The sequence below is a fragment of the Gadus macrocephalus genome, chromosome 2 (genome assembly GCF_031168955.1).
Source record: "Gadus macrocephalus chromosome 2, ASM3116895v1".
NCBI classification, from domain to species: domain Eukaryota; kingdom Metazoa; phylum Chordata; class Actinopteri; order Gadiformes; family Gadidae; genus Gadus; species Gadus macrocephalus.
Window position 1 is genome coordinate 14,207,940 of NC_082383.1, and position 25,714 is coordinate 14,233,653.

The following is a 25,714-nucleotide window of genomic DNA, read 5'->3' on the forward strand; positions in this document are numbered from 1 at the left end:
TTCACACATTTGTTTTTCACACGAGCAGATTGTACGAAGCCCCTAGGGTAATTATATATTTTTTTAAGGGACATTTTAAAGGGGACATATTATACCACCAGGTTAGGAGTGAGTGTGAGTGTGATTAGCCTTACAAGCCATATGACATAGTGGGCGTGTCCACCTAGATCTGTGCAGGATAGATGAGCAACCTTTACTTCAGTCCACTGGGTAGGCTGGTAGACTGATCTATCAAACACAGATCTAGGTGGACACGCCCATTATGATGTCATATGGGGCAGATTTTCGGAATGGCTTGTAAAGCTAATCACACTCACACCTGGTGGTATAATCTGTCCCCTTTAAATCTACTTTTGGTTCCCTCCCCCCAAAAAATACGGAACCTGCGCGTGACTGAAGCCGCCCCCAGCTGCCCTGGATATGACAAAAGCAGCATTATATACAATTAGTGCAATTATATGCCCAAAGCAGCATGTGTAATTTAATTCTACCTAGGTATCTCTCTAGGTCGTCCTCGGACGAGTCCTCCAGCGGTGCTTCCAATCCTCTCGATCCTCCATGCATCTGGCTAGTTCGCTAGTGCTTTCTGCTCCCACGTCTTTCAGAAGTAGGCCCTATGTCCACGTATGTTGGTGTGGGACGTCCTCTTGATCGATGCCCGTGTGTTGGTTACCATAGCACCAGCCTGCTTGCTGGAAGCTCTGGCAATGACCGGCTAGTCTCATTCTCCTGACTGCTACCTTCTTCTTAGGTATGGTAGTATTATGTGGGTGTTATAAATATGGGTGAAAAAAAAAGAGATAAGTTGGCTAGCTGTACTGCCTCTTATTCATGTTTCAGCATTTACATCATGTGATGTCATGAACCTGTGGTCTGCAATTAAATATATAAAGACCAATAATTAGCAAATTTTGCTCTCGCAAGAGCTTCTGCAACAAATGCCTGTCTGTCGTTTATTTTTTCTTACAAGAAATAAGCAATGGCAATCTGCTCTCAGTTCCTTCTCTTTTATCTGAACTATAGTTCTTTGCAAATAATTCACCAAATTTGAAATAAGGCCACCACTACATATTGGTAGGTTTGAAAGTTGGTGGACTTTGGGTGCAGAACAAACGCTGGCTATGTTCCCAAGACTCTGTGGGCTCTTTGAATTTTTTTTCAGCAAAAATCCAAACTTGCCTCATCTTGTTGCTTCTCCTTCAATCCGAAGATTATACTGCCACTGTGCCAGGAAGACATTTAGCAAAAGCTAGATTGTCGATTCCTTTGAACTCTTCATCATGAATAAGTCCTATGCACACTTTGCGAGCTAATCCAAGCTGTTGAAAAAAAGCAAACAACGCACACTATCACTGTACATGCTAAGTCAAATGACAGTCACAGTACATAGGCCTACAGCATGAATCTATTGTATCTATGAATAAAATTACTTGTAATTAAAAAATATACGGAGGAACGCCGTAGGCCACCTTAGCCCCCAGAGGCCGCTGTCGTAACGTACTAGCACCTGTTAGAAACTGCAGCTGTATAGTGTAAGGGCTTAGATTCGTAAGGCATGCCCAGACTCATTTGGTGAAGTGGGGCGAGAATTGAGAGTTGCAGAGAATATAGGACCCTACTTCAAGAAATGAAAGGAATGGCAGACATTGATCAACAATAATAATTTGGTGTTACAAATATGATCCACAAACTATCCATAAACGTTAGCGGATCGGGTGGCCTCACCCATTTTTCGGTGGGTATGTCGTTTTGTACCTGTATTGTAAAAATGAGGCAATTATTTATTTTTTTCATTAACCAGCCCGTCATTGTCTCACCAGCAAGAAAATAAATAATGAGGGTAGTATGAGTAGTATCAGTACAACATCAATAAAGACCTGCTGTAACGGAGAATCAACTCAAGGATTTATGTATGTTGTGTTTAACAAGAATAATATTAATACAAATTGCAAACAAAATGTTTTGCGAGCAACTGCATGAGTATAATTTACATATGCATACATTGATACATAAACATCAACGTTTTAGATTCATGCATTGCAGACTATATATTTAAATGTGCAGATGTGACATGAGCATTTAGCATACCTGGGGGTCATTTGCGCCGCCTACAGGCCAACAGTGTGTATATGTGAAGAGACGTCGCAGTGTTGTCCCGCTGCAGGTAGATGGCAGTCTGATAACGGCAAACAAACAGTGCAGACCTTGTCTCGGGCTGTCTTACCTCTGCCAAAGTGCCATTTTATGATGTTAATTAATTTGCATGGCACTTCAAAACATATAAGAAAGAAAACAATGTCTTTAAACGTTGATATGTTTAAGACCTTGGATGATACTGCAGGGATGAACTATAATAGAAAAGAGTTTCCTCTGCCAAGCAGTTTAACATTTTCCCGGGTCGGGTGGGGGATATGATATCTGAAACACTTATAAGACGGCATGCACCGTTGAATTATAAGATATCAACGGTGCATGCCAATCAGCCAAATGGGGTGTGGTAAAGGGCGTGGCACACAAAAAGGTGCATCATTTATTTTAGATTAGCATGAACCAGCAACAAATAATCCTGAACGTTTTTTCAAGGGTTCAAAATGAATTTTAATTGACCTCCCCCAGCCCATGCAAACTTCCCGTTTTCTTGAAAATCTCCAAAGGAGACCATGTGGATTGTCAGACTCAGAGCAGCCAATCAGAGGCCTGTTTCAGGTAGCTGGTTTTGAGGCAACCCCGAGTTTGTTCGCTCCGAGTTAGTGGAAACTCTGGGTTTTCCGTTTCAGGTAGCAGGTTCAGCGCAACCGAGAGTTAGTTGCTGCGGCAACATACGCCGTGGACCTAACCTGCTCGGGAGGTGGTTAGACCTACTCTGAGTTTGTTGTCTATAAGGCTGAAGGCAGCTCTCCGACAGAAGGAAGTGTTAGAAATGGCATGTCCTTTTCTACGAGAGCCTGTGGATGTAGAGGCTGCGATCCTCAGAAGGAATCTCCGTGAGGAACAATTATTAAGAACCCGGTTGGATATACTTTCTTTTCCTGATAATTTTCACGAGCGCTATCGTTTTTTAGCGCAATCTATCATTTATTTAGTCCACCTTCTCAGTCCCCATGTTAACTGTCAAACGCACCGGGGGCATGCTTTAAGTTTAAGTTTTGTTTTTTTACGCAATTAACACATATGCAGAATGATCCGCCCCGTGCTTCCCGCCCGCTCTGTACTACATTCACTTTAACGTTGTGGCTTTCCCATGATCAGAGTAGCTGACTAACCACGGACCTATTACTGCTGCAAGTCAAGAAACTAATTTTAAGAATGCAAGGCAGAAAAGACCCTGGTACTGCTTTTAACCAGATGCTGTTCTTCTCTACATGCACATGCTCCGCATAATCGTCTGCATTGTTCACTGAAGTAAAACCCTTTGAGTAAACTGTTCAACAAAATAACTTTTCCCAACACAGCCCGTGTTCTAATAAATACAATCTACTTTTTATGAGGATTTCTTTATTTCCTGAAAGCACAAAAAGTCATTCATATCGGGTATGTTTTTAGAGCAGGGAACAGTATCCCAGTTTGCACCTCACTCACCTTTAACTTATGTTCCAAAATTTGGATCTCCAAAGCATCCTTTTGCATATTTTGAATTGTTACAATTGCATGGAGGTTGGTGAGGGCATCTGGTTCAAGTAGGGCGATGACGCCATGGAAGAAGATGATTAGACAGTGAAATTATTACTTGAGCGCAGAATATTGCCCCATCCAATTTGCAACATGCTGGGTTGCATGTACATATTTAATTATTTTGAATAACCAACCTCTTATAAAGGCACTTCTATCCTGGGGGGTGGGGATCAGAGGAGCTCTCCCCAGGGATGCCCTCAGCCACAGGACGTGTTGTCTGAGGGCCATCTCCTCAGCCTCTGTGAGGGCTGCAGAGGTGGCCTCTGCTTTTTTTTCGATTTGCTAACATGGAGGAAAATGTTACCCTAATATTCAGTAAGCGCTATTTTGAAGACAATATATATATATATATATATATATATATATATATATATATATATAGGCAGTGTTGGGGGTGGCTGGGAAATGTACTACTTACATTTACTCCTTAAATATAGGCCCATCACATGTTGAATATAGCTGTTAAATTAGGTACAGCAGGCAAAACCGCACAATTGATTTGATTTCAATTCAACATTAGTTTACCTGTTTGAACTATATTTTTCTACTTCATCTTCATTTGCTGCCAAGTCCTCTTGGGGCAACTCGGGGTTGCGTAAATTGACACACACACACACACACACACACACACACACACACACACACACACACACACACACACACACACACACACACACACACACACACACACACACACACACACACACACACACACACACACACACACACACACACACACACACACACACACACACACACACACCATTTACATAGGAAGATATTAAACTTTCCTCTTATTTTTTTTTATTTTACTAATTTATTTTACTCACGCATTGACTTGTTCAGCTATTTCAGGCCAAGCTCTCTCTGGGTAACTGCTCGGCATACGCGTTCATTAGAATTTCCAATTCCGTGGGAGAAATTAAGTGGATCTACGCTTTTGGTCCATGTTTGATCATGTTATCAGAGATCCATTGATGATGGCTCTTTAGAGTCAACAGGCACGCCCTCAACCCAGAGTGAACATACTCAGAGTTGATTAACCCAACGCTGATCACCTGTTCTGAAACCGAAAACACAGAGTTTCTTTTCAACCCTGAACTCTGAGTCAACCAACTCAGAGCGCAGGATTAAACTCAGAGTATGTTAAACCAGCTACCTGAAACAGGCCTCAGGTCCTTCAAGGGTTGCTGTCGTTTGACCACCACCCCCCACACACACACCTTTCAGTTTCTTTAAGCAGTGTTCATCAGGAAATGTGTTACGTATGCAACCCTGTATGCCCACCTACTTCTGCGTAGGCCTACAGTGCAAGGTTCATTCGATTCTTCTTGAGTCCTGGAACTAGCCAAATTGTCGCCAACAAATGTTGTGTAGCTTGGAATGTGTAACATGGGTAAAAAATACAGCTATCCTACAACAATATATATTTGGTCCGATATTGAAAAAACTGTTATTATTTGTAATGTAACCGTTTGATACTATTTCACAATTAATAACATTTTTATAGAATAAAAGTCTTATATATCTGAAAAACCAATGTTTAGTCAAAATATATGTAGGCTATATTACATTTTTATGTCAGCAACCAACAAAGGGCTAATTTACTTAAGAAGTTGCTGACAACTTCACAACATTCAGTAAAAGAAAGAAAAAGTTCTACCAAATGTAGTAGATGTTGCATTTTGCAGTGAATTAAGTATGCACACTTCCACTTGTTCTGACAGTAGACCACAAACTGCTAGTTTGTTTTTAATTTCACACATATGCCATCTTGTCTCTTCGAATTTTGTTGAAGTCAATCTATATACACATAGCCTTTTATCACAGGGATTGAGAATTTCAGTCGAAAATGTATATAGGTGTTCAAAAGGTACATCAGGGCACTATCTAAATGTTGCTTTAACACGTTACCCATGTAAGTGTGATTTTGTAGTAAAGGGAGGACGGAATGTTTTGTCACAATTATGAGAAAGAATTGTTCTATATGCGCAGAAGACAGTTTGGAGCATGTGAAAGAGTGGCGAGAGAGATTTCATGTTTTATGTTATGCTTTTAAAAGTTATTGAAAACGCAATATCTAAATCTTTATCATTGGAAAATGTAGATCGGAGAATGCAGACAGCACAGCCGATGACCATTTGTTACCACATTGTTTCCCAAGTTTTCCCTGGCCGGGTTCATTTATGACGTTCAGTTCAACAACTGCTATTTCTTGTTTATTCCAGTCAGGTAAGTTTTCATTGAGGGTTGTAATTTGTCGGTACAGCACAGTGAGCCCAGAATCCCTCCCATTACTACTCCAAGCCCTCCCGTCACTCCATCAATGACTCCTCTCTCTTGGATCGTCTATGCTTTGGTTCACCATTTATTTCTTGGCTCCTATTTGTTTTTATTATTGGCCATCCTCTTGTTTGTTTTACACAAAGTCTTTAAATCCCAACATTTCCTCTACAATTTTTAAATGAGCAATTCTTGTCTGTTACTTTTCTCCAGTGCTTTTATTTATGCAGTTTCATGTGCCCCCTCATAACAAATCAATCAGCCAGTGATTTGTTTGGCACTTGGCAAAGTCGAAATATCATTGCAAGAACACACAAGATAACATATACAAAGGCAGTTCATGTCAGTTCTTCAGAAAAGATTTATTTTTCAGATTTAACGGAACATCATTAAGGCACAAGTAAGTGTAAGATTTATTGTGCGACAACAGTAGTAGTGTAAGTTCTAGTTGTAGTAGTAGAAGTAGATTCAGACAGCTCTCCGTCCATCAGCCTCCTGTACTCAGCGATCTCCAGCTCCAGCCTGGTCTTGATGTCCAGCAGCATCTGATACTGTTCTCTCTGGTTAGCCAGGCCGGCCCTCAGGTCACCCAGCTGTTCCTCCAGAGCCGTCACCTGTCTCTGGTAGCCTGCTAGCATGTTGCCATACCTGCCCTGTGTATCTCCCAGGTTGCTTCGCAGGGACGCAATCTTTTGGAGGAATGGGAGAAAAGACATAACAATGCATGATGTTTTGATCCAATGTTCCTTGTCGCATCAACCAAAGAAATACCTTTACGTGCCATACATGTCATTAAGGAGCAGGTAGGTGGTAAGAAATCTAGCCCTCAGGGATCACTATAGGTAGCCTGCAGACTTGGAGTCAAAAGACCTGACCATTTATAGTTCAGAATATTCTTCCCTCTTTTGACATTGATTCTATTCTATCCCATTGTACACTAGACCATGCTATACCATCTCACTCTGCTCTGAATAGTGATGCATGATGTCTCGGGATCTTACCATGCTGCTTTGGGATTGGAGCTCAATCTCCAGACTCTGCATGGAGCGTCGGATCTCGGTGAGCTCGCTCTTGGAAGACTCGACCGTCAAGGTGCTGGCAGAAACTTGGCTGTTGAGTTCGTTGGTCTGGAGATAAAGAAGATCATTAGAAACATTGTATCGAGAATTAAAGATATAATCGGAAAGAGGAGCCTCCTTTTGTAAAAACTAAGCATATTTGAAAGAAAAATAAATAATACCCCAAAGGAATCAAAAGACAAGACATACCGAATCAAAGAAAATCCTTTAACAAGTGATTGTGCACGGGCAACACGTGCAACCATAGGGTTTCAAGCATGACATGGTGCAGCCAGCCCACCTTGGTGAAGAACCAAGCCTCCAGCGCCTTGTGGTTCTTCTCTGTCACTCCCTCGTAGTGACTCCTAATCTCGGCCATGGCGACGGACAGGTCCGCCTGTGGTGCAGCATCCACCTCCACGTTCACCTGACCTCCCAACTGGGATCGAATAACCAGTAGCTCCTGGAAAAGCACAAACACACACAATCACACACACATCAACAAAAACATGAACCAAAAGCTTGATTTCACTGTTAACTGACAATATGGCCCGCTCCACAATCATGTTAGGGTGTCTCTTTCTGTGTTGTTTTGCCTTACCTCCTCGTGTGTCTGCTTCATCTTGAAGAGCTCAAGTGTAAGCCCCTCAATGTCCTCCTGCAGGCTGCTCCTGTCTCTGGTCAGCTCCACCATAACCCCTTTGAGATTAGTAATGTCTGCCTCCACCATCTGATGCATAGCCAGCTCATTCTCATACCTGGACAATGAAATTAAAGCTGCTTAATGCGGATGTACACACTTTTGCTGATGATCAATGCAAGACACATATAGTCAATGATATACTGTATCTGTGTTTGAATGTCAGTTAGGTCATCAGCCCCAGCATGTGTTTTAGGACTTTATGTTGCATCATGTAAGAAGTCATGGAATAAACACAAGGTGAACTCACTTCATTTTGAAGTCATCTGCTGCAAGTTTGGCATTGTCAATAGATAGGAAGATACTAGAGTTTCCACGGGCGGCCAAGTTAATCTGAAAGAAAGGTTGAATAGAATGGAAAGTAGAGTCTTATTATTCAATGTTCAACAAAATATACACCTTATAGTAACTCCCAAATTTAGAGAACTTTAAATCCTTTGAATGGTGGAAATGACATTCAAGTCAGTAAAGCAGAAAAACATATCAACGCTTACCTGGTACTGAATGTCTTTGATTGTTGCCTGGAAGCCAACCAAGTCGTGGGCCTCTGGCAACATCTTGGTCTCCATGAACCTCATGATGTTCAGCTCCAGCTCGTGGTTGGCCTTCTCGAGGATGCTCACCTTCTCCAGGTAGCTGGCCAGACGGTTGTTCAGGTTCTGCATGGTGGCCTTCTCGCTGATGGACTGGTTCATGGAGCCGGCCTGGTTGAACCCTGAGCCCTGACTGATGCGGACACCGAAGCCCCCTGCGCCGCCATACACACTGCCGCCACCGGCCCCGGAGGCCTGGGCACCAGACATGTCAGACGAGGAGGACATCATCCTGGAGCTCCTGATGGCTGAGCCAGAAGAGTAACCGCTGCGGCTAGAGAAGGAGGCCATTGAGTCAGTGGTTGTTTCTGAGCGGCTGCTGTGGTTGTTGTTGTTGCTCTGCTGGTCAGGGGCTTGAATGAGCTGCTGAAGAGGCAGCCTCTTATATGGGCCTTCTGAAGGGCCGATAGGTTTGTGATTTTCACAATAGTTGTTTGACCTAAAATGCTGCCCAGGGCAAGGAATGTGCCCTGGCCAGGGAAAGTGCCCCTGAAACCACCCCCCCCCCCCCCCCCCTCACCTGGCAGCATTGTTTTAACTAGTCTGGTCACTCTAAGGGGCTGTGCCCTTTTAGTCCCTTACAGCTTGAGGCCATCCAAGCACACCTTCAACATTCTGCTGAATTACATCAGATTACTAGCGTGCCTTTTACAGTAAAATAATGACGATGGTTTATGTTATAAATATTGATTATTGGATGTTTAACATATCAGCAAGCTAATATACTTGATTTAGAAATTATGGAGTTTCAACAATCGATCAAGGCCCACCAAGTTCGGGGTCCCGGCTCGCATGCGGGAGAACGACACATGAAGAACGAGACAGATTGACGAGACATTCAAATATTTGAGTAATCTGGCATGACACAGAGAATACAAAGACAGCATGCATTTACCATTTCACTGATATTTAATAGTTTTATTGTACACTTGCTCACTAAGCCTCTGCACCACTCAAAGTCAGTGAATGAACAGCGAGTCAGCTACTCAGCGACTAGTGGGTCTGGGAGGAGTCGACTCGGAGAACGAACGAGACAAACGAGATGAACGAGAGAGAATAATCAGGTCGGTTCGCTCTTGTTAAAGATTCGTTCATTCGAACTGATTCGGTCACAAATGACCCATCACTAGTATGTATATATGTATATACATCTACATATATATATATATATATATATATATATATATATATATATATATATATATATATATATATATATTTACGTAGATATATACATGATCACTGGGCCACTTCTCTTTGTTTGAATTTGCATTTATACACTTTAATACACTGTGAAGTACTGGTACTTCGCCACATTCTAATTTACACTTTACACGTTATAATTTATATTGTTTACACCGTCTGTTTTGAATACCCTGTTTGTTCTGTTTGCCTTTACTTTAGCATTTACTTTAGCTTCTATTTTTGTTTATCATTAGTACCTTGTATTTTTATTGTATTGTATTTTATCCTGGATTTTCCACTACTGCTGGGCTGTTGTAACTAAGGAATATCCCCTCCAAGGGATTAATAAAGTTGTTTTCTATCTATGTATTATCTATCTATCTTTCTAAAACAAATAGTTTTGGTGTTAATAACATGGCTGATATCTTACAACATAAGATGTCCAGGTACGGACCAGGTACGGGATGTAGTTGGTATTGGTTGGTTTAAATTGGTTTATTATTTTACTTCAACTCCCTTAATGGCAGACTGCATTCATGTTTTCATTCAAGAATAAACCGTTCAGTTTCCTTCAGTGTTCATCAGGAATGCTATGTGCTACGTATGCATCCCTGAGGGTGCCCCCCGACCCGCCCATTGCTTCTGCTTAGGCCTACAGTGCATCGCTTGGAGCGGTAGGCCAGTTGGACTTCATTCCATTCTTCTTGAACATCTAGGCCCATATGTCATCATAGTATCTGAGTAACCAACATAATTGTAATACCTCTTTATCCCTCCTTTTCTTTATTAAACAATCCTTGGCGTTGTATCAGAGGATACTGGAAAAAATAAATTCAAAACAATGTAGGCTACTAGGAACATTTGGAACTAGATTAATTTGTATTTCTTTACAAATATTGCGTTGCTTTGAAATTGAGAAATGGATAAAAAATTACCGCTTTCCTGGACCAAATGCTCTCCCAAAAGGGATTTGGAAGTGTACCATTGTCTTGTTTGTTTAGATCTGGTATGAGTTCCTTGTGTTTCACGGTTTATATCTGCCGGGGACATGGTCAGGAGCAGGGGTTGTTGCCAATTCAGTGGTCTGTCCACTGGCCACGGTCGCTCACACCGACCCCTGGTTACTACCACTAAGGGGCGCCCAAGCCTTTGTTTTCTATCTATGCTAAGCCTATATCTTTTCCAGTTAGCGAATAGTCTGTGGAGTGGTATTCAAATGATGAAACAATTTTAAATCCCCACCTCACACCCTGCAGCTCCACCTGCCACTCCCCCCTGTCCCCTCCTTGGACGCGTCAGGGATCTCATGATACAATACAAATTGTATAGGATATTTCAAACATAGTAATATTGGACTTGGTAGGCGATCAGAACTGTTAACTTTGAGCTCTTCTTAATGTACAAAATGCTAGATAAAAGGCACAAACTTTCACGTATTCATTCTCACTAATCCATTTAAGACCTCACCTCATCACACTACCTATCACTCCTCCACCGGTCACTCCTCAACTTCTCACTCCTCCAACTGTCTCTCCTCCACCTGCAACTCCTCCAACATCCACTCCTTCCTCAGCTGCCTCTTCCCGGTTTGTAGCATTCTCGTGCGAGTGTATCCGCGGATGCATCATTCATTTCTTTTTTGATTATCACTTAATAGGGTCCTTTTTTATGTGGTGTTTAAATATGTGTACTGTTTGTCGAATTGTCTATTTAAAAAAAAATTCTAGCATAGCCCTCGACGTTTTCACGTTCTTACCGTATATCACCCTATATATGCGCAAGTGCATTCAACTGCCGTATATTACATGCATTATTTCTATGCACAAATGAATGCTCCGACTCATTTGTTAATTTGAACGAGATGCGAGGGTCAAAATTCGGAAAAGATCCAGACGTTGCATCACTTGTGCCAAAACCCCTGGTTCATATGCCAATCATGGAGATAACCTTAATGCGAACACCTTGGTTTGAAGCAATAACAATCATGAACTAATATGAGTTCTAAACATCAATAAAGGTTATGTATCTACAGACCGTTGGAGTGGCTTGAGTAGGTATAATGCACATTAAATATCAAACTTTAAAAAAGAAGAGATACTTATGCCATTATCCACACTGAGACGTCACCTCGTTCCTTTTCCCCAGCAAAACCGGAACCATTTTAGCATATTTGAAATTACCCAACAGGCAGGTTTTATGCAACAGAATCGGGGAGCACACATTTTGTTGTAAAATGGTTAATTTTAACATATTCTTACAAATATTGGCATTCAAAGCGATTTATGTGTGTGGAAATCCAACACATAGTCCCTTTAAATTATTGTTTTACCCATGCATTTTTCTGTGCTCCCTTGTTTCAAATCCATCAACAAGTAAAAAAATGGCTATTCAGAATAGAGGAATTATCATTCCAAGAACACATAGGAAAAAACGTGTCAGGACTCAAATGTCGGTTCCACAGAAATAGTTTTATTTCCAAAATTCTGTGAACGGTACGTAGTTTATTGAATGTTACTTTTTGTGCTGAGAGGATATTTGATAGATCTACTTCTCCTTAGTAATCAGGTTTGGAGCAGGGCTGGGGAACAAAGAGCATAAAGTAAAAAGTATATTCGGGAAAGCATCAACTTTATTTAATCTTCAAAGACAGAGATGAAACATAATGTAAATGCGGGGGACACAGTCAATCCCACTTTGCCAGTCAATGGTAATCATAGAATACTAAAAGTAGTGGTAGGAATTATCCAACTACAAAAGGAGACACGTCCTTACAGCTCTCCGTCCATCAGCCTCCTGTACTCAGCGATCTCCAGCTCCAGCCTGGTCTTGATGTCCAGCAGCATCTGGTACTGTTGTCCCTGCGTAGCCAGGCCGGCCCTCAGGTCTCCCAGCTGTTCCTCCAGAGCCGTCACCTGTCTCTGGTATCCTGCCAGCATGTTGCCATACCTGCCCTGTGTATCTCTCAGGGTGCCTTCCAGAGATGCTTTCTGTAGAACACAACCAAGGAGAAAGTGTATTGATGACAAATTCCACTGGCCTCACGATTCACAGAGGAATCAGGGAGAATTGAGAGGATTGAGACTGACTCAAATAAAAAATGGAACTTGGGTACCCACCATGCTTAATTGGGACTGGAGCTCAATCTCCAGGCTCTGTAGTGTGCGTTTGACTTCGGTGATCTCAGAACGAGAGCTTTGGAGTGTTTCAGTGCTGACAGAAACTTCCTTGTTCAGCTCCTCTGACTGAAAACGAAAACCACAAAGAATAAATACAAAATCATATCCATTTCATATTGGATTCAGTATTAGGCAAGGGAAGGTAGGTCTACCTTGGCTTGGAACCAGACTTCCAGTGCCTTGCGGTTCTTGGTGGCAACGGCCTCATAGTGCTCCCTCATTGTTGCCAGGGTGACAGACATATCCTCCTGTGGTGCGGCGTCCACTTCCACGTTCACCTGACCTCCAATACTGGAGCGCGCAAGCAGCAGTTCCTTTACAAAGAAAGGGCAACTTGGGTCAAAAGTCTCATCCATTTCTAGCCATATTAGTGGTCCTGATACAAGCAATCGTTGTGTCATAGTGATGCAATGATGTTATTTTGGTCATTTGACCAAAAAAATTGATATTGATATTATATTTCGCTCTGCAATGCATGTTGAAACCCCCTTACTTCTTCGTGGTTGCTCTTGATTTGAATAAGCTCCTCCCTCAGCCCTTCGACCTGCATCTCTAGGTCAGCTCTGCCCATGGTCAGCTCGTCATAGAGCCTCTTGAGTCCGGAAATGTCCGCCTCCACACTTTGGCGCATGTTGAGCTCATTGTCATACCTGCAATAAAAACCACAATACAACAGTTTTGTACTTTTGTACAACGTGGCGTTCTGTAACGTGGCAAGGATGGCATGCTTTAATGTTATAGACTCTCAAAATCTTGTGGAAACTGTGACACAACTAAAGCCATCCACCTGTTGCCTTGATACTTTACCTACCAACCTCTTTAAGAATGTTTTCGACTGCCTAGCAGTAGGCATATTGCAGATAGTTAACAACTCTCTCCAGTCAGGCAATTTCCCAAAAGCTTTGAAAACTGCAGTTATTAAACCCCTTTTAAAAAAGACTAGAGCCTAGATGCCTCTATTATTAACAACTACAGACCAATATCAAATCTACCCTTCAAAAGTAAAATCATTGAGAAAGTTGTCCTCCAGCAACTTAATCACTTCCTGGCATCAACTGGTTGCTTTGACTCCTTCCAATCAGGATTTTGACCCCTGCACAGCACTGAGACCGCCCTTATTGAAGTTGTAAACGACATCCGTCTTAACACAGACTCTGGCAAAACCTCAATACTAATGCTACTTGACCTCAGTGCTGCATTCGAGACTGTAGACCATAGATTACTTCTGGACAGGTTAGAAAACTGGGTGGGGCTTTCAGGCACAGTCTTAAATTGGTTCAGATCCTACCTACAAAATAGGAACTACTTTGTTTCCATTGGCGACTTTGTATCAGAATCAACCAATGTGACATGTGGAGTCCCACAAGGTTCGATCTTAGGACCCTCTTTATTTTAAATCGACATGCTCCCACTAGGGCAAATCATGCAAAATAACGATATTGACCATCATTGCTATGCTGATGACACGCAAATCTATGTATCGCTATCACCAAATGACTATCGGCCCATAGATCTGCTGTGCCAGTGCATTGAGAAAGTGAAAAAATGGATGTGCCGAAATTTCCTTCAACTAAATGAGGACAAAACAGAGGTAATTGTATTTGGTTCTAAAACAGAAAGGCTTAAAGTAACCCAACACCTTCACTCTCTGTCCCTGAAAACCTCAATCAAAGCCAGAAATCTAGGGGTTATCATGGATTCAGATTTACATTTCGACAGTCACATCAAATCAGTTACAAAATCGGCATATTATCACCAAGTACACCAAATGTAGCAAGACTTAGAGGGCTCATGTCCACCGAAGACTTACAAAAACTTGTACATGCTTTTATCACTAGTAAGTCTCCTTACAGGTCTCCCAAAACAAACCCTGAGGAAGCTTCAGCTTGTTCAGAATGCTGCTGCTAGAGTTCTAACAAAGACCAACATTTTTTAACATATTACACCAATTCTGAAATTGTTACATTGGCTTCCTGTAGGTCAGAGAATTGATTTTAAAATCATGTTGCTAACCTATAAATCCCTACATGGTTTAGGCCCAAAATATTTAACTGATATGCTTCCGCTACATAAGCCTTCTAGACCACTAAGATCCTCTGAGACCAATCTGTTAATTATCCCCAGAGTAAACACGAAACATAGGAAAGCAGGATTTAGTTACTATGCAACAAATAGCTGGAATAAACTCCCAGAGGATTTAAGACTTGCCCCAACTCTGAGCACCTTTAAAACAAGACTGAAGTTAGCTTTAGCTTTCTGCTAAATCTTAAATACATTGCACTTTCTAAAAAGCTTTTTTAACTTCGCCTTTATTTTCTATTTTAATACTAAAATGCCTTTTTAACTTTCTATTTTACCCATTTCTTTGCATATGTTTTATTATTTTATTTTATTGTATGACAATGTTTATACATGCACTTTGAGTCTGCCTTGTGTATGAAAAGTGCTATATAAATAAAGTTGCCTTGCCTTGCCTACTTCTGTGAAACATTGGATTAAACTAAATATATACTTCAATGTTATATTATTATTATAATTTCAATAAACATCCAGTGTTGCTTCTGCTGTTGTACTGACTTAACCCTGAAGTCATCTGAGGCAAGCGTAGCATTGTCAATAGCCAGAAGGACTGCTCCTCTTGAGCGGGTTGCATCAATAATCTGAAATGAGAAACAACATTTATTCGTTAAATATTTGATAAATAACTATTTTTAAATCGCTCAAATATTTACTTAACATTTATGTAAAGTTAGGTCAAGTTTGCACTGTTTTCTGTTCTGTTAAACTAGTTCAGTTTTCAGGGCATACTTTTGGGCGTGGCTATACACACAGAACATGGAGCTGTGCTTGGCCTGGTTCCTCTAAGCAAACAGGCCCAATATCAAATGTCTCACCTGGTCTTTCTTGTTATAGAACAGGTCTTTGTTTGTGTTAATTTATCAAACATGCTTTGTTAACATGGACTCATTGTCCTACTGTTCCACAAAGACATCGCTATTCATTGATACACAGACATTGGATTGCCCATCAGAGTTAATAAACTCACACTGTATGATAAATGTATGTTCTCATGATGTCAGGCTTGAAGTGGTCTCACCTGCTCCTGAAGGAGCCTGATGGTGGCCTTGTGGGCGGTGCAGTCGTGAGTCTCCACCGAGGTCTTGTTCAACAAGAACTGGTGGATCTTCGCCTCCAGATCGGCGTTGGCCCTCTCCAGGGTGCGCACCTTCTCCAGGTAGCTGCCCAGGCGGTCGTTCAGGTTCTGCATGGTGGCCTTCTTAGATTCGTTGATGTCCAGGGCGTCTGACAGCTGGAAGCCTGATCCACCAGATGCAAAGCCAGAGCCGGCCCCGGCGGCCCCGAAGGACCTGGAGGCGTTGGTGCTGGAGATGCGGACCCCGCTGCCTCCAGCGCCACCGTACACGCTTCCGGCCCGCATGGAGCCCAGGCGGCTGCCGCCGGATCCACCGTAGGAACGAGAGAAGGAGGAAGTCATGGCTGCTGTGTGAGGGTCTGTCTGCTCTGAGAGGAGAAGGGAACTGGTGTCAAGCGGTTGGACCTCCCTCCTTTTGTATGCAACCAAAACATAAGGAAGGGCTTCAGGAACAGCCCAGCCCCCATTCCCTGCAGGCAAATTATTAGGGAAATGAAGACACACACAGGCCCTGACACACAGCCAGACCCAAACACACACACAGTCTTTCACACTTCTGGACTTAACGTCCATCCCCAAGAGATGGGGCATGGTGGGCATGATATATTGGACAATATATCAGAGGTGGAATTTTACGTTTTTCCCAGAAACATCAGACAAATATGCAGTGTTTTTTATGAAACAAGACCGCTTTGACGCCTTTTAAAATATGTGGTCTAGTAAAGCACAGGTTTAGTGTTCTAATGGCAACAGAATCCTCTTGCATTCATTCATTAAAAAAAAAACGTATTGGGCATTCTTGCGCCCATTACCACGCCCCAAAGGTCGGAGTAAATTGGAATTTGAATTACAGGTGTTGCCAAGCAACGTGGCCATAGCGTCTTCATAGGGTCAACGTCTTTCCTAGGTGTAAATTAACACTTTTTAACCTACACCCTCCAGACAATCAGAATCGAGTATTCACCCAGACCATGGTAGAAATGGAGATAATGCAATGATTAGCATTCCATACTGCTTGCCAGCATGATAGTAACATTCATGTAAACAGATTTTGAATATTTTGATTGGCTGCATTACAATATTAGCAGAAATTAAACCAAGGATACTTACATTTTAGCTGACTTTTAAGTTTTAAGTTAGCTAGAATTACAAGTAGTCTACCCTTAGATTAATAGCTGCTATTTATTGTAGGCTAATGCAGCAAATAGTCATGCCCAGCTCAATCCAATCAAATAGACTGTTGACAACATTGTTTAATATGTTTATTTTTATGGGGACATATTCTGAATTATATGATGTATCTTAGAGTCAGGGCCCTCTTCAAGCCATGATGAACCCACCGAAGAAACCAGTGAGGTTGAAATAGAAGAAGGGGAAAAGGAGTACAGTCTAAGCAGAAGCAGCACTGTCACAGTCTATTAGCTTATTTCGGTCTATAGTAACTACAAGCCAGGTAAATGTGTAACTAAATACTAACTAACTATCTAGTGTACAAAGTAGCCTATGTAAGTAGGTAGGTTTATCATGTTGTTATTCAGTTGTTATTCATTTTCTTCTGATGAGAATGACTAACCAATTTTGACCCAGTATTAACCAATATTTAATGATCATAAAATGTGAATGAATATATAACATAAAACATGTAGGCTATACATATAGGGGGGGAGGGGGGGGCTCCATAACTGAATTCTGTCAGGGGGCCCAGAATTCCTAGGGACGTCCCTGCGACACACACACACACACACACACACACACACACACACACACACACACACACACACACACACACACACACACACACACACACACACACACACACACACACACACACACACACACAAATACACACACACAAACGTTCTAGTCTCTACTTGTCTCAATAGGAGACGAGTAGATCTGCCAACAGACTTTTGTTGATTTAGTGTGAGATCACAATGGAATTGCTTTGTCTTTTGCGCAAATGAAAGAGAGGACAAGAAAGGCTTCAAAGAACCAAAGCTCGGAAGCAGAAATTTGTTACGGCCTGGGTAAAGTGTGAATCTAAATCCAACGATGTGTTTGTAAAACAAAATATCTTCTTAACTGAAGTAAGTAACAGACGTTCTGGCAAAATCCAATGCAACAAACATTTGTGAACACTCAGCAGGAAGTAAGGGGAGCAGAGGGAATAAATAGACAGGATTTGTTCATTATTGTACAGTGTCGGGGAGGATACCAACATGCTTGTACTGTCTACAAGCTGCAGACGTTAAGTTACGGGGCGATCCAGTGGATCACTTTCAAAGGACCGATAAAGCTCCCGGGTAGAGAGCCATGCTTCCAGGTGGGGTTCGAGCTGTGCGCCCATGAGTAGCAGATGTCGTCTAAAAATATACATGAGCACAGTGGTTGAGGAGTTCCCTCAGGACAGCGTTAACCATCGCCTTGAATATCCCAGGTACATTAACTAGATCAAAGGGCATCACCAGATATTCATACTCTTCCACTCTCCCTCCCTTAGTGAAGCAAGCCCAACAGAGACTGTACTTCCTGAGGAAACTCCAACTACGCCTCACTACCTCTGAGCATCCTCACCACGTTCTACAGGGTGGAGAGTGTGCTGACGTACGCCAACTCTACATGGTTCTCCAGCTGCAGTGCGGTGGACAAAAAGGCCCTGCAGAGAGTGGTGAGATCAACGGAAAAGGTAATTGGAGCCTCACTTCCCTCTGGCCAGGACATATTCCTGAGCCGCTGCAGGAATAGGGCCGAGAAAATAGTGGGAGACCCCTCTCACCCTCTGAACAGCTTCTTTCAGCTCCTACCCTCCAAGAAGCGCTATCGCAGCATAAGATGCTCCACCAACAGGCTGCTAAACAGCTTCCTGCCTCAAGCTGTCAGGGTGCTCAACACACCAGCGTCCTAGATCTCCTCACTGGACTCACTGGACTTGCACATAACATTTTAAATAATTTCTAATCTGTTGCACTTTATCTATTTATTAGAGCATTTAAAATGTATTTATTTATTCAGTGCATATATGTGTATTATGTTGCAACCCGGTCTCACGAGAATACGTGACACTGTCACGTTATTTAATCTATTGAAACGTGATCAGGGACACGTATTTTCAAAATTTTCGTGTCAAAAAGCACAAATTTCAAACCCATGTATTTCAATTGGAAGTATTTGTCGTGTCACTAAGCACGACTTCCAAACTATGGTTCTGTCCGGGAGTGTTCTCCCTAATGTCCCTTAAGGAGCTCCGTACAGAACATTTATTGCTAAAAATTGTCTGTGATGATAACTAACAATATGACAGCTTTTGGCCACCCGTTTCTACTTAAACTTGTCTGTGAACAATATGACAGCTTTAGGCCACCCGTTTCTACTTTCACCTTTGATTCTGAGAAATTGTGACAATTCACGGATATATTAAATGCAGGTGCGCTGCTCAGGCAAACCGCGAAGGAAAAAAGGGTAGCTGCTTCATCTGTTCTTTTTAGAATTGTATGTCTTGATGTTTTGATCTAGCCATAGATCTATTGTCTTGTTTTTGGCTATGTGAATGGAAGTCCGCGTCGATGCCTCGCAAGTCCAGTGTCGCGAGCGGACGTGACATCTAGAAATCATACCGTATAATAATGGGTTATCATTAATATTGATGTGTAGGGGTTGATTATAACTCGTGAATAATATTGTTTATACCACAGTCTGGGGGAATACTCGTATTCTGATTGGCTGCAGGGTGTGTATTATCTCCTGATATAGGCCTACAGACACCTGCTAAGTAGTTCCAGTCAGTGTTTAGATTCTCTGCCCGAGCCCGACCCGACCCGACCCGCGGGCCGGGTTGGGCCGATATTTCCCACCACTATCCTCGGGCCGGGCCTTTGATCGAGCGATTTTATTTTTATTTTATCATTGGTTTATTGGCCTAATCTGAGGAGAAATCGATGCCATAAACAGAAATATTATAGGTCTTTATTACACGGGTCGTCTCAATGCCGTGGAACGCTCCGTTCACTTGCATGGGTCCGGTGACTTGTCAACCCCTCTGCTGATCAACACTACGAATGCTGGTAACGAATAAATTGTAAAAAAGACACAGCATGTGAAGTTATTTTTTCGTTTTGGCAGTAGCCGTGTAATAAGCGGGCTAATGTATAGAACGTCGCCGGTCAATATCGAAAATAAGACCCTTCAGGGCGAAGCAAGACACCTTCGCTGCGCGTCGGTGTACTGTTTTCCCGATAATGACCGGCGTTCTATGCATTATCCCTACATATATATTTAGCAGAGTACACTAATTGTGAACAAAGTTACATATGTATTAAAAAAAATGTTGGGTTGAAATCGGGCTCGTAATTACAGTTAATCTGTCGGGGCGGGCCGGGCTCGGACAGAACGTGCACGGGTTTGGGCTTGGTTTTCTTTATTAATCGAATGGGAAATGCAATAGGCCTATTTTAGGACCGAATCACCGTTGAAGTTGTTTCTAATAACATTCCTAGCAAGAAATATACTTTTTACTTGCATAATCTTTAGTCAGTGATTACGTCTGATCTTTAGTTTTATAGTTATTAGGTTTCAACGACGTCAGGTTGCTAGGGACGCTGCTTTCGCTAAACTAGCAGCTCACGTGTTTCCTGCGTTTGTGTTATTAAACCGTTACTTTATGTAGCCTAACTTTTAATGATATCATCTTGTTAGAAACAAGTATATCTGAGAGCCAACCCAGTCGCCAAAAGCATACGTTGACAGTGTACGTTTTCGTGAACACTGGATTACGTCGCATTTCAACATAAAATAGCGTGTTACACACACACACACACACACACACACACACACACACACACACACACACACACACACACACACACACACACACACACACACACACACACACACACACACACACACACACACACACACACACACACACACACAATGCATTTCGCTGCTAAAACAACAACAACAGATATTCCCTCAATTATTATTACTTTCAAAACGTTGGCCAAGGTGGAATATCCTTTTTATTTGGGCTGCTTCTAGGACATTTTGGGTGGATTTTGAACGGTATGTGGGCAGGACGTTTTTTGCAGGACCTGGCAACCCTGCGCTGTTGCCCGAGGTGCAGAAATGCTCCGGAACAGATCTGGATCCACTATGGCCAAAAGACTTGTATGCCCCCCCCCCCCCCCCCTTAAATAAATTCTATGGCAGAATAAAGAATAAATTCATGCATTATCATTCAACTTGAACATGTGTTTTTACAGTATAGCGTGGTGGAGGGGTGACGTATGTTGGCCAACCCGGAAGTGAGCGTAGCCCTGGTTTCCCTTGACAAAAAGCCAACGGGTTTTTCCATTGGATTTTGGATTATTGCAGAAAAATTAGCATCTTTGAAGCACCTCCTCAAAAACTGAAAATAAATAAATAAATAAAAATATCTGTGCTCCAAAGAACGAAATGTAAACCAATGCATTCTGAATGGGAGTGTTTCTCAGATTTTTCCATGCTACACAGAACGAAATGTAAACCCATGCAAATAAAGACTTCATAATAATTTAAATATCATTAATCTCCTGAGTGTTTAGAGTGGTATTCTATTTTTTCTCAACGGGGCTGCATCCAGTCACTTGACCGTCATGGTTGCTATGGTGGTTGCTATCGACCGCCCCCTCTAATCCTTGCATGGTTCTAAAAACCACGCGGCAAAGGAGCTGCCGTCCATTGTGTGGTTTTTGTCGTAAACTAGGGTCCGACGGTTAAAAAATAGACAGATATTCCAAGGTATCCTTAAAAGGCAGCTTGGATGTTTTTATTTTGTGCAGTTTAGACTTCTTCTATATCCTATTTTTGAAAGCAAAACACCAAGCTCATTGATTTAACGAGGCAGGGTTATTTGAAACAATTTATTAAATAAATATTTATGAGAGGTCATTCCTTCTCCTGAGTTTGCTTCCTATTTATGTCTAGTGTACAACCCTACTGTCCACAAGCATCACCCCCCCCCTCCCCATATGGATTTGGAGAATTGCTGCCACGTCCCAGTGGTGGAGGTATCATATATATGAAAGAGGGCATTCAATTATACTACAATGATCAATTAGGAGGCCGAAGCCCTAAAGGAAGTGATGCAATAGGTGACTGAGTCGACAACATTTAAGTAAGCCTTGGGGTCTCTTATATATCAAAGGGGGTCTCAAAGGACGCATATACGCTTCAACCTGTGGCTTACAGGAAATGACTCAGCAAGTGCTCCATCTCGTTGCACCTCACCTCACCCAGCGGCTCGCTTGCAAGATTTTGGCCTGAAGTTCTTCCCAGACCTACACCGTAGCCATCCAACCTGCATATCTGAGAATCAGGCCTCTCTTTAATAATGACAAAAAGTTATGAGAGAAATACACATAAACTTTTGTTGTCTCATAAGCGGCGTGGTGCCAGCTCCTTTTGACCTTTTGACCCCAGACTTCTGAGGGAATAGCTGAATCAATTCATTAGTCAATCAGAAGTATGTAAATATCTTCCCGGGGGCGTAAGAGGGCGAACAAGGTGTCCTTCAACATCTACGCTTCCAGGCGATTGCAACGGCACACATGAGCATATTCGAACATGTTTAATGGTAGTAATTAGCTGTCGAAATTGGAGGCCTTAATCAATAATGAGCAGCTATTGATTTACTTCCCGATAGAAATTTGTGACAAATGACATGTTATTTAGCATCTACACGTTGAGCTGAGTCCAATGACACTAAGCATGACACTCTAGCAAATGGTAACATGTATTTTACATGGTACATATGGTCTAGGACATGATCTCGGTGTGGCAAGAGGGCGAGCTTGATCTCATTGGACTCAGCTTAACGTGTAGATGGTAAATAACATGTAATTTGTCAAAAATCTCCATCGGGAAGCAAATCTATAGCTGGTCATTATTGATAAAGGCCTCCAAAATCGACAGCTAATTACTACCCCGAAACATATTCAAATATGATCATGTGTGACACTGTTGCAATCGCCTCGAAACGTAGATGTCACAGAAAACGATCATTTCTTAAAACTCCGGCCAAAGTGGAGATTTCTGAAAACGCCGGTTATGTGTTGTCGTGTCAACGGGGAGAAACGGGATTTTAGGTTCTGAAGCGTCACATTATGCACCAGGAAATGCTTAACGTCATGTGAGCGCCCGCTGTACCGTATTGGTCCGAATATAAACACAAACCCCATTGTAAGACGACCTATATTTGGAAAAAAGATTTGAAGACCAGATCTTGTTTTTAAGAATAAATAAATTGTATTCATTGAAATAATATACGAAAATAAAAAGGCATAGAATAAAACACTGCATTGCCACTAAACAGTAGTGCAAATAGGCCGTACTGATGTGTACACCAAAGACTATTCCTGGCACTCCTCTGCCCCGCTGTGTTCGCACTGGCTGTGGTCGCTCCGAACTGTTTCGGCCCGTGGCAAAGCGAGTCATCCTCGCTGCTGTCCAAGGCATTTTGAGACGCAGCATTTATTTAATGCTCATATGACCTAGTGCTGAAAAAAGGTTATTTTACATTAAACGGTCACATAAATCATTACTATTTTTAGAAAATGTATGTTTGTTTCATATAATTGTATTGGAAGTCCAGGTTTTCACTAGGGTTGCCGCGGTGTGGACATTTTACACCGAGTAATACACTCGTCTCAACACCGGTATTACCGAGTATAAACGGTATAAACTTTGAAACTAGGTCAACCGCCACACAAGCATCGGTTTTTAGACCCTTCTCGTCCTTCAGTTGCCGCCAACGTTCGAAAGCAGCGCCTACGATTATTCTTGATTTCAGTTTTTCTCTTTCAGCGTTTTTATTATCAATTACTCTCTGAAAAGGAGTTTTCCTTCTCTTTGCTGGTGGTGGTGGTGGTGGTGGTGGGGATGGTGGCGTCTTGTCTGCCATGGAAATTGTCTTCTACTGCTAGGTCCAAATGTGGATTAACTAGTTCCAGTAGCTACCGCAGGATAACAACAAACAGGAGCTTGCTCTGGGTCACGAGCTCTGGGTCACGAGTACTGCACGAAGGGGTCGCGCGCGGGGCGCGGGGGAGGGGGAGTGCAGTACGACCGTTTGATTGACGTACTTACTGTCCAATGCAACTCGGTGGCAATGCAAATGATTGGCTGGAGTTTTTCAAGCCCTGCCCGTTCCACAGATGATTGACAAGTTTAATTTTCATGTCAGTACTTCTAACTCAGTGGCTGTAAGCGGGTTATGATAAGGATTTCAAGTAATTTTGCAAAAATGGCCAAAAAAGAAAATTCCATACCCAACCTTTAAGCGGCTGCAGCAGAAGTGTTGAGACGAAAGATGATATCAAGACATTTATAGAATATTCCAATTCACATTATGATTCTTCGTCATAACTATCCGACCAAACATCCTTCACATTCACTGAGCGAAGATTATGAAAGTCCAGGCCCCCCCTTCATGCACTCGGGGTCCGACTGGGCCAAGTTTTGGGCAGGAAGGGCCCTCGGGGTCCGACCGGGCCAAGTTTCGGTGCGGGGGTCCCAGTTAGGCCCTAGAATAAGGTATTCAAATTTCAGAGCGGTAGGACCTTCCTATCTCAAAAACTGTTTTTCCACCACATTCTGGACCATTAGGTCTTGCAGGCAACACTTCTGAGGGTCTGATAACAAAAAGTTCTTGTGTATTTCTCTCATAACTTTTTGTCACTATTAAAGAGAGATATGCATGTTGGATGGCTAGGGTGTAGGTCTGGGAAGAACTTCAGGCCAAAATCATGCAAGCGAGCCGCTGGGTGCAGGTGCAACGAGATGGAGGGGGGCCAGGACTTTCATAATCTTCGCTCAGTGAATGTGAAGGATGTTTGGTCGGATAGTTATGACGAAGAATCATAATGTGAATCGGAATATTCTATAAATGTCTTGATATCATCTTTCGTCTCAACACTTCTGCTGCAGCCACTTAAAGTCTCACTCCGAGAACCTTAAAATATGAATCAATCCATTAGAAGTATGAAAATATCTTCCCGGAGGCGTAACGGGGCAAACAAGGTGTCCTTTGACATCTACGTTTCGAGGCGATTGCAAGAGTGCCACACATGATCATATTTGAATATGTTTCGGGGTAGTAATTCTGTCGATTTTGGAGGCCTTTATCAATAATGACCAGCTATAGATTTGCTTCCCGATGGAGATTTTTGACAAATTACATGTTATTTAGCATCTACACGTTAAGCTGAGTCCAATGAGATCAAGCTCGCCCTCTTGCCACACCGAGATCATGTCCTAGACCATATGTACCATGTAAAATACATGTTACCATTTGCTAGAGTGTCATGCTTGGTGTCATTGGACTCAGCTCAACGTGTAGATGCTAAATAACATGTCATTTGTCACAAATTTCTATCGGGAAGTAAATCAATAGCTGCTCATTATTGATTAAGGCCTCCAATTTCGACAGCTAATTACTACCATTAAACATGTTCGAATATGCTCATGTGTGGCACCGTTGCAATCGCCTGGAAGCGTAGATGTTGAAGGACACCTTGTTCGCCCTCTTACGCCCCCGGGAAGATATTTACATACTTCTGATTGACTAATTAATTGATTCAGCTATTCCCTCAGAAGTCTGGGGTCAAAAGGTCAAAAGGAGCCGGCACCACGCCGCTTATGAGACAACAAAAGTTTATGTGTATTTCTCTCATAACTTTTTGTCATTATTAAAGAGAGGCCTGATTCTCAGATATGCAGGTTGGATGGCTACGGTGTAGGTCTGGGAAGAACTTCAGGCCAAAATCTTGCAAGCGAGCCGCTGGGTGAGGTGCAACGAGATGGAGCACTTGCTGAGTCATTTCCTGTAAGCCACAGGTTGAAGCGTATATGCGTCCTTT

At 42.3% G+C, this 25,714-nt stretch overlaps 2 protein-coding genes across 2 annotated transcripts; both read right to left on the bottom strand.

The window, feature by feature from the left end:
- Positions 1-6,298: 6,298 nt before the first annotated feature.
- LOC132450858 (keratin, type I cytoskeletal 13-like) lies at positions 6,299-8,679 on the bottom strand. Its single transcript, XM_060043028.1, has 6 exons — positions 8,208-8,679; positions 7,964-8,046; positions 7,615-7,771; positions 7,315-7,476; positions 6,957-7,082; positions 6,299-6,644 (listed from the first exon to the last, which is right to left on the bottom strand). Exons 1-6 carry the CDS (start codon positions 8,595-8,597, stop codon positions 6,369-6,371), a joined length of 1,194 nt encoding a protein of 397 aa, XP_059899011.1. The 5' UTR covers positions 8,598-8,679; the 3' UTR covers positions 6,299-6,368.
- Positions 8,680-12,102: 3,423 nt separating this feature from the next.
- LOC132450865 (keratin, type I cytoskeletal 13-like) lies at positions 12,103-16,232 on the bottom strand. Its single transcript, XM_060043040.1, has 6 exons — positions 15,765-16,232; positions 15,245-15,327; positions 13,161-13,317; positions 12,820-12,981; positions 12,608-12,733; positions 12,103-12,478 (listed from the first exon to the last, which is right to left on the bottom strand). Exons 1-6 carry the CDS (start codon positions 16,161-16,163, stop codon positions 12,260-12,262), a joined length of 1,146 nt encoding a protein of 381 aa, XP_059899023.1. The 5' UTR covers positions 16,164-16,232; the 3' UTR covers positions 12,103-12,259.
- Between the last annotated feature and the right edge of the window lie 9,482 nt (positions 16,233-25,714).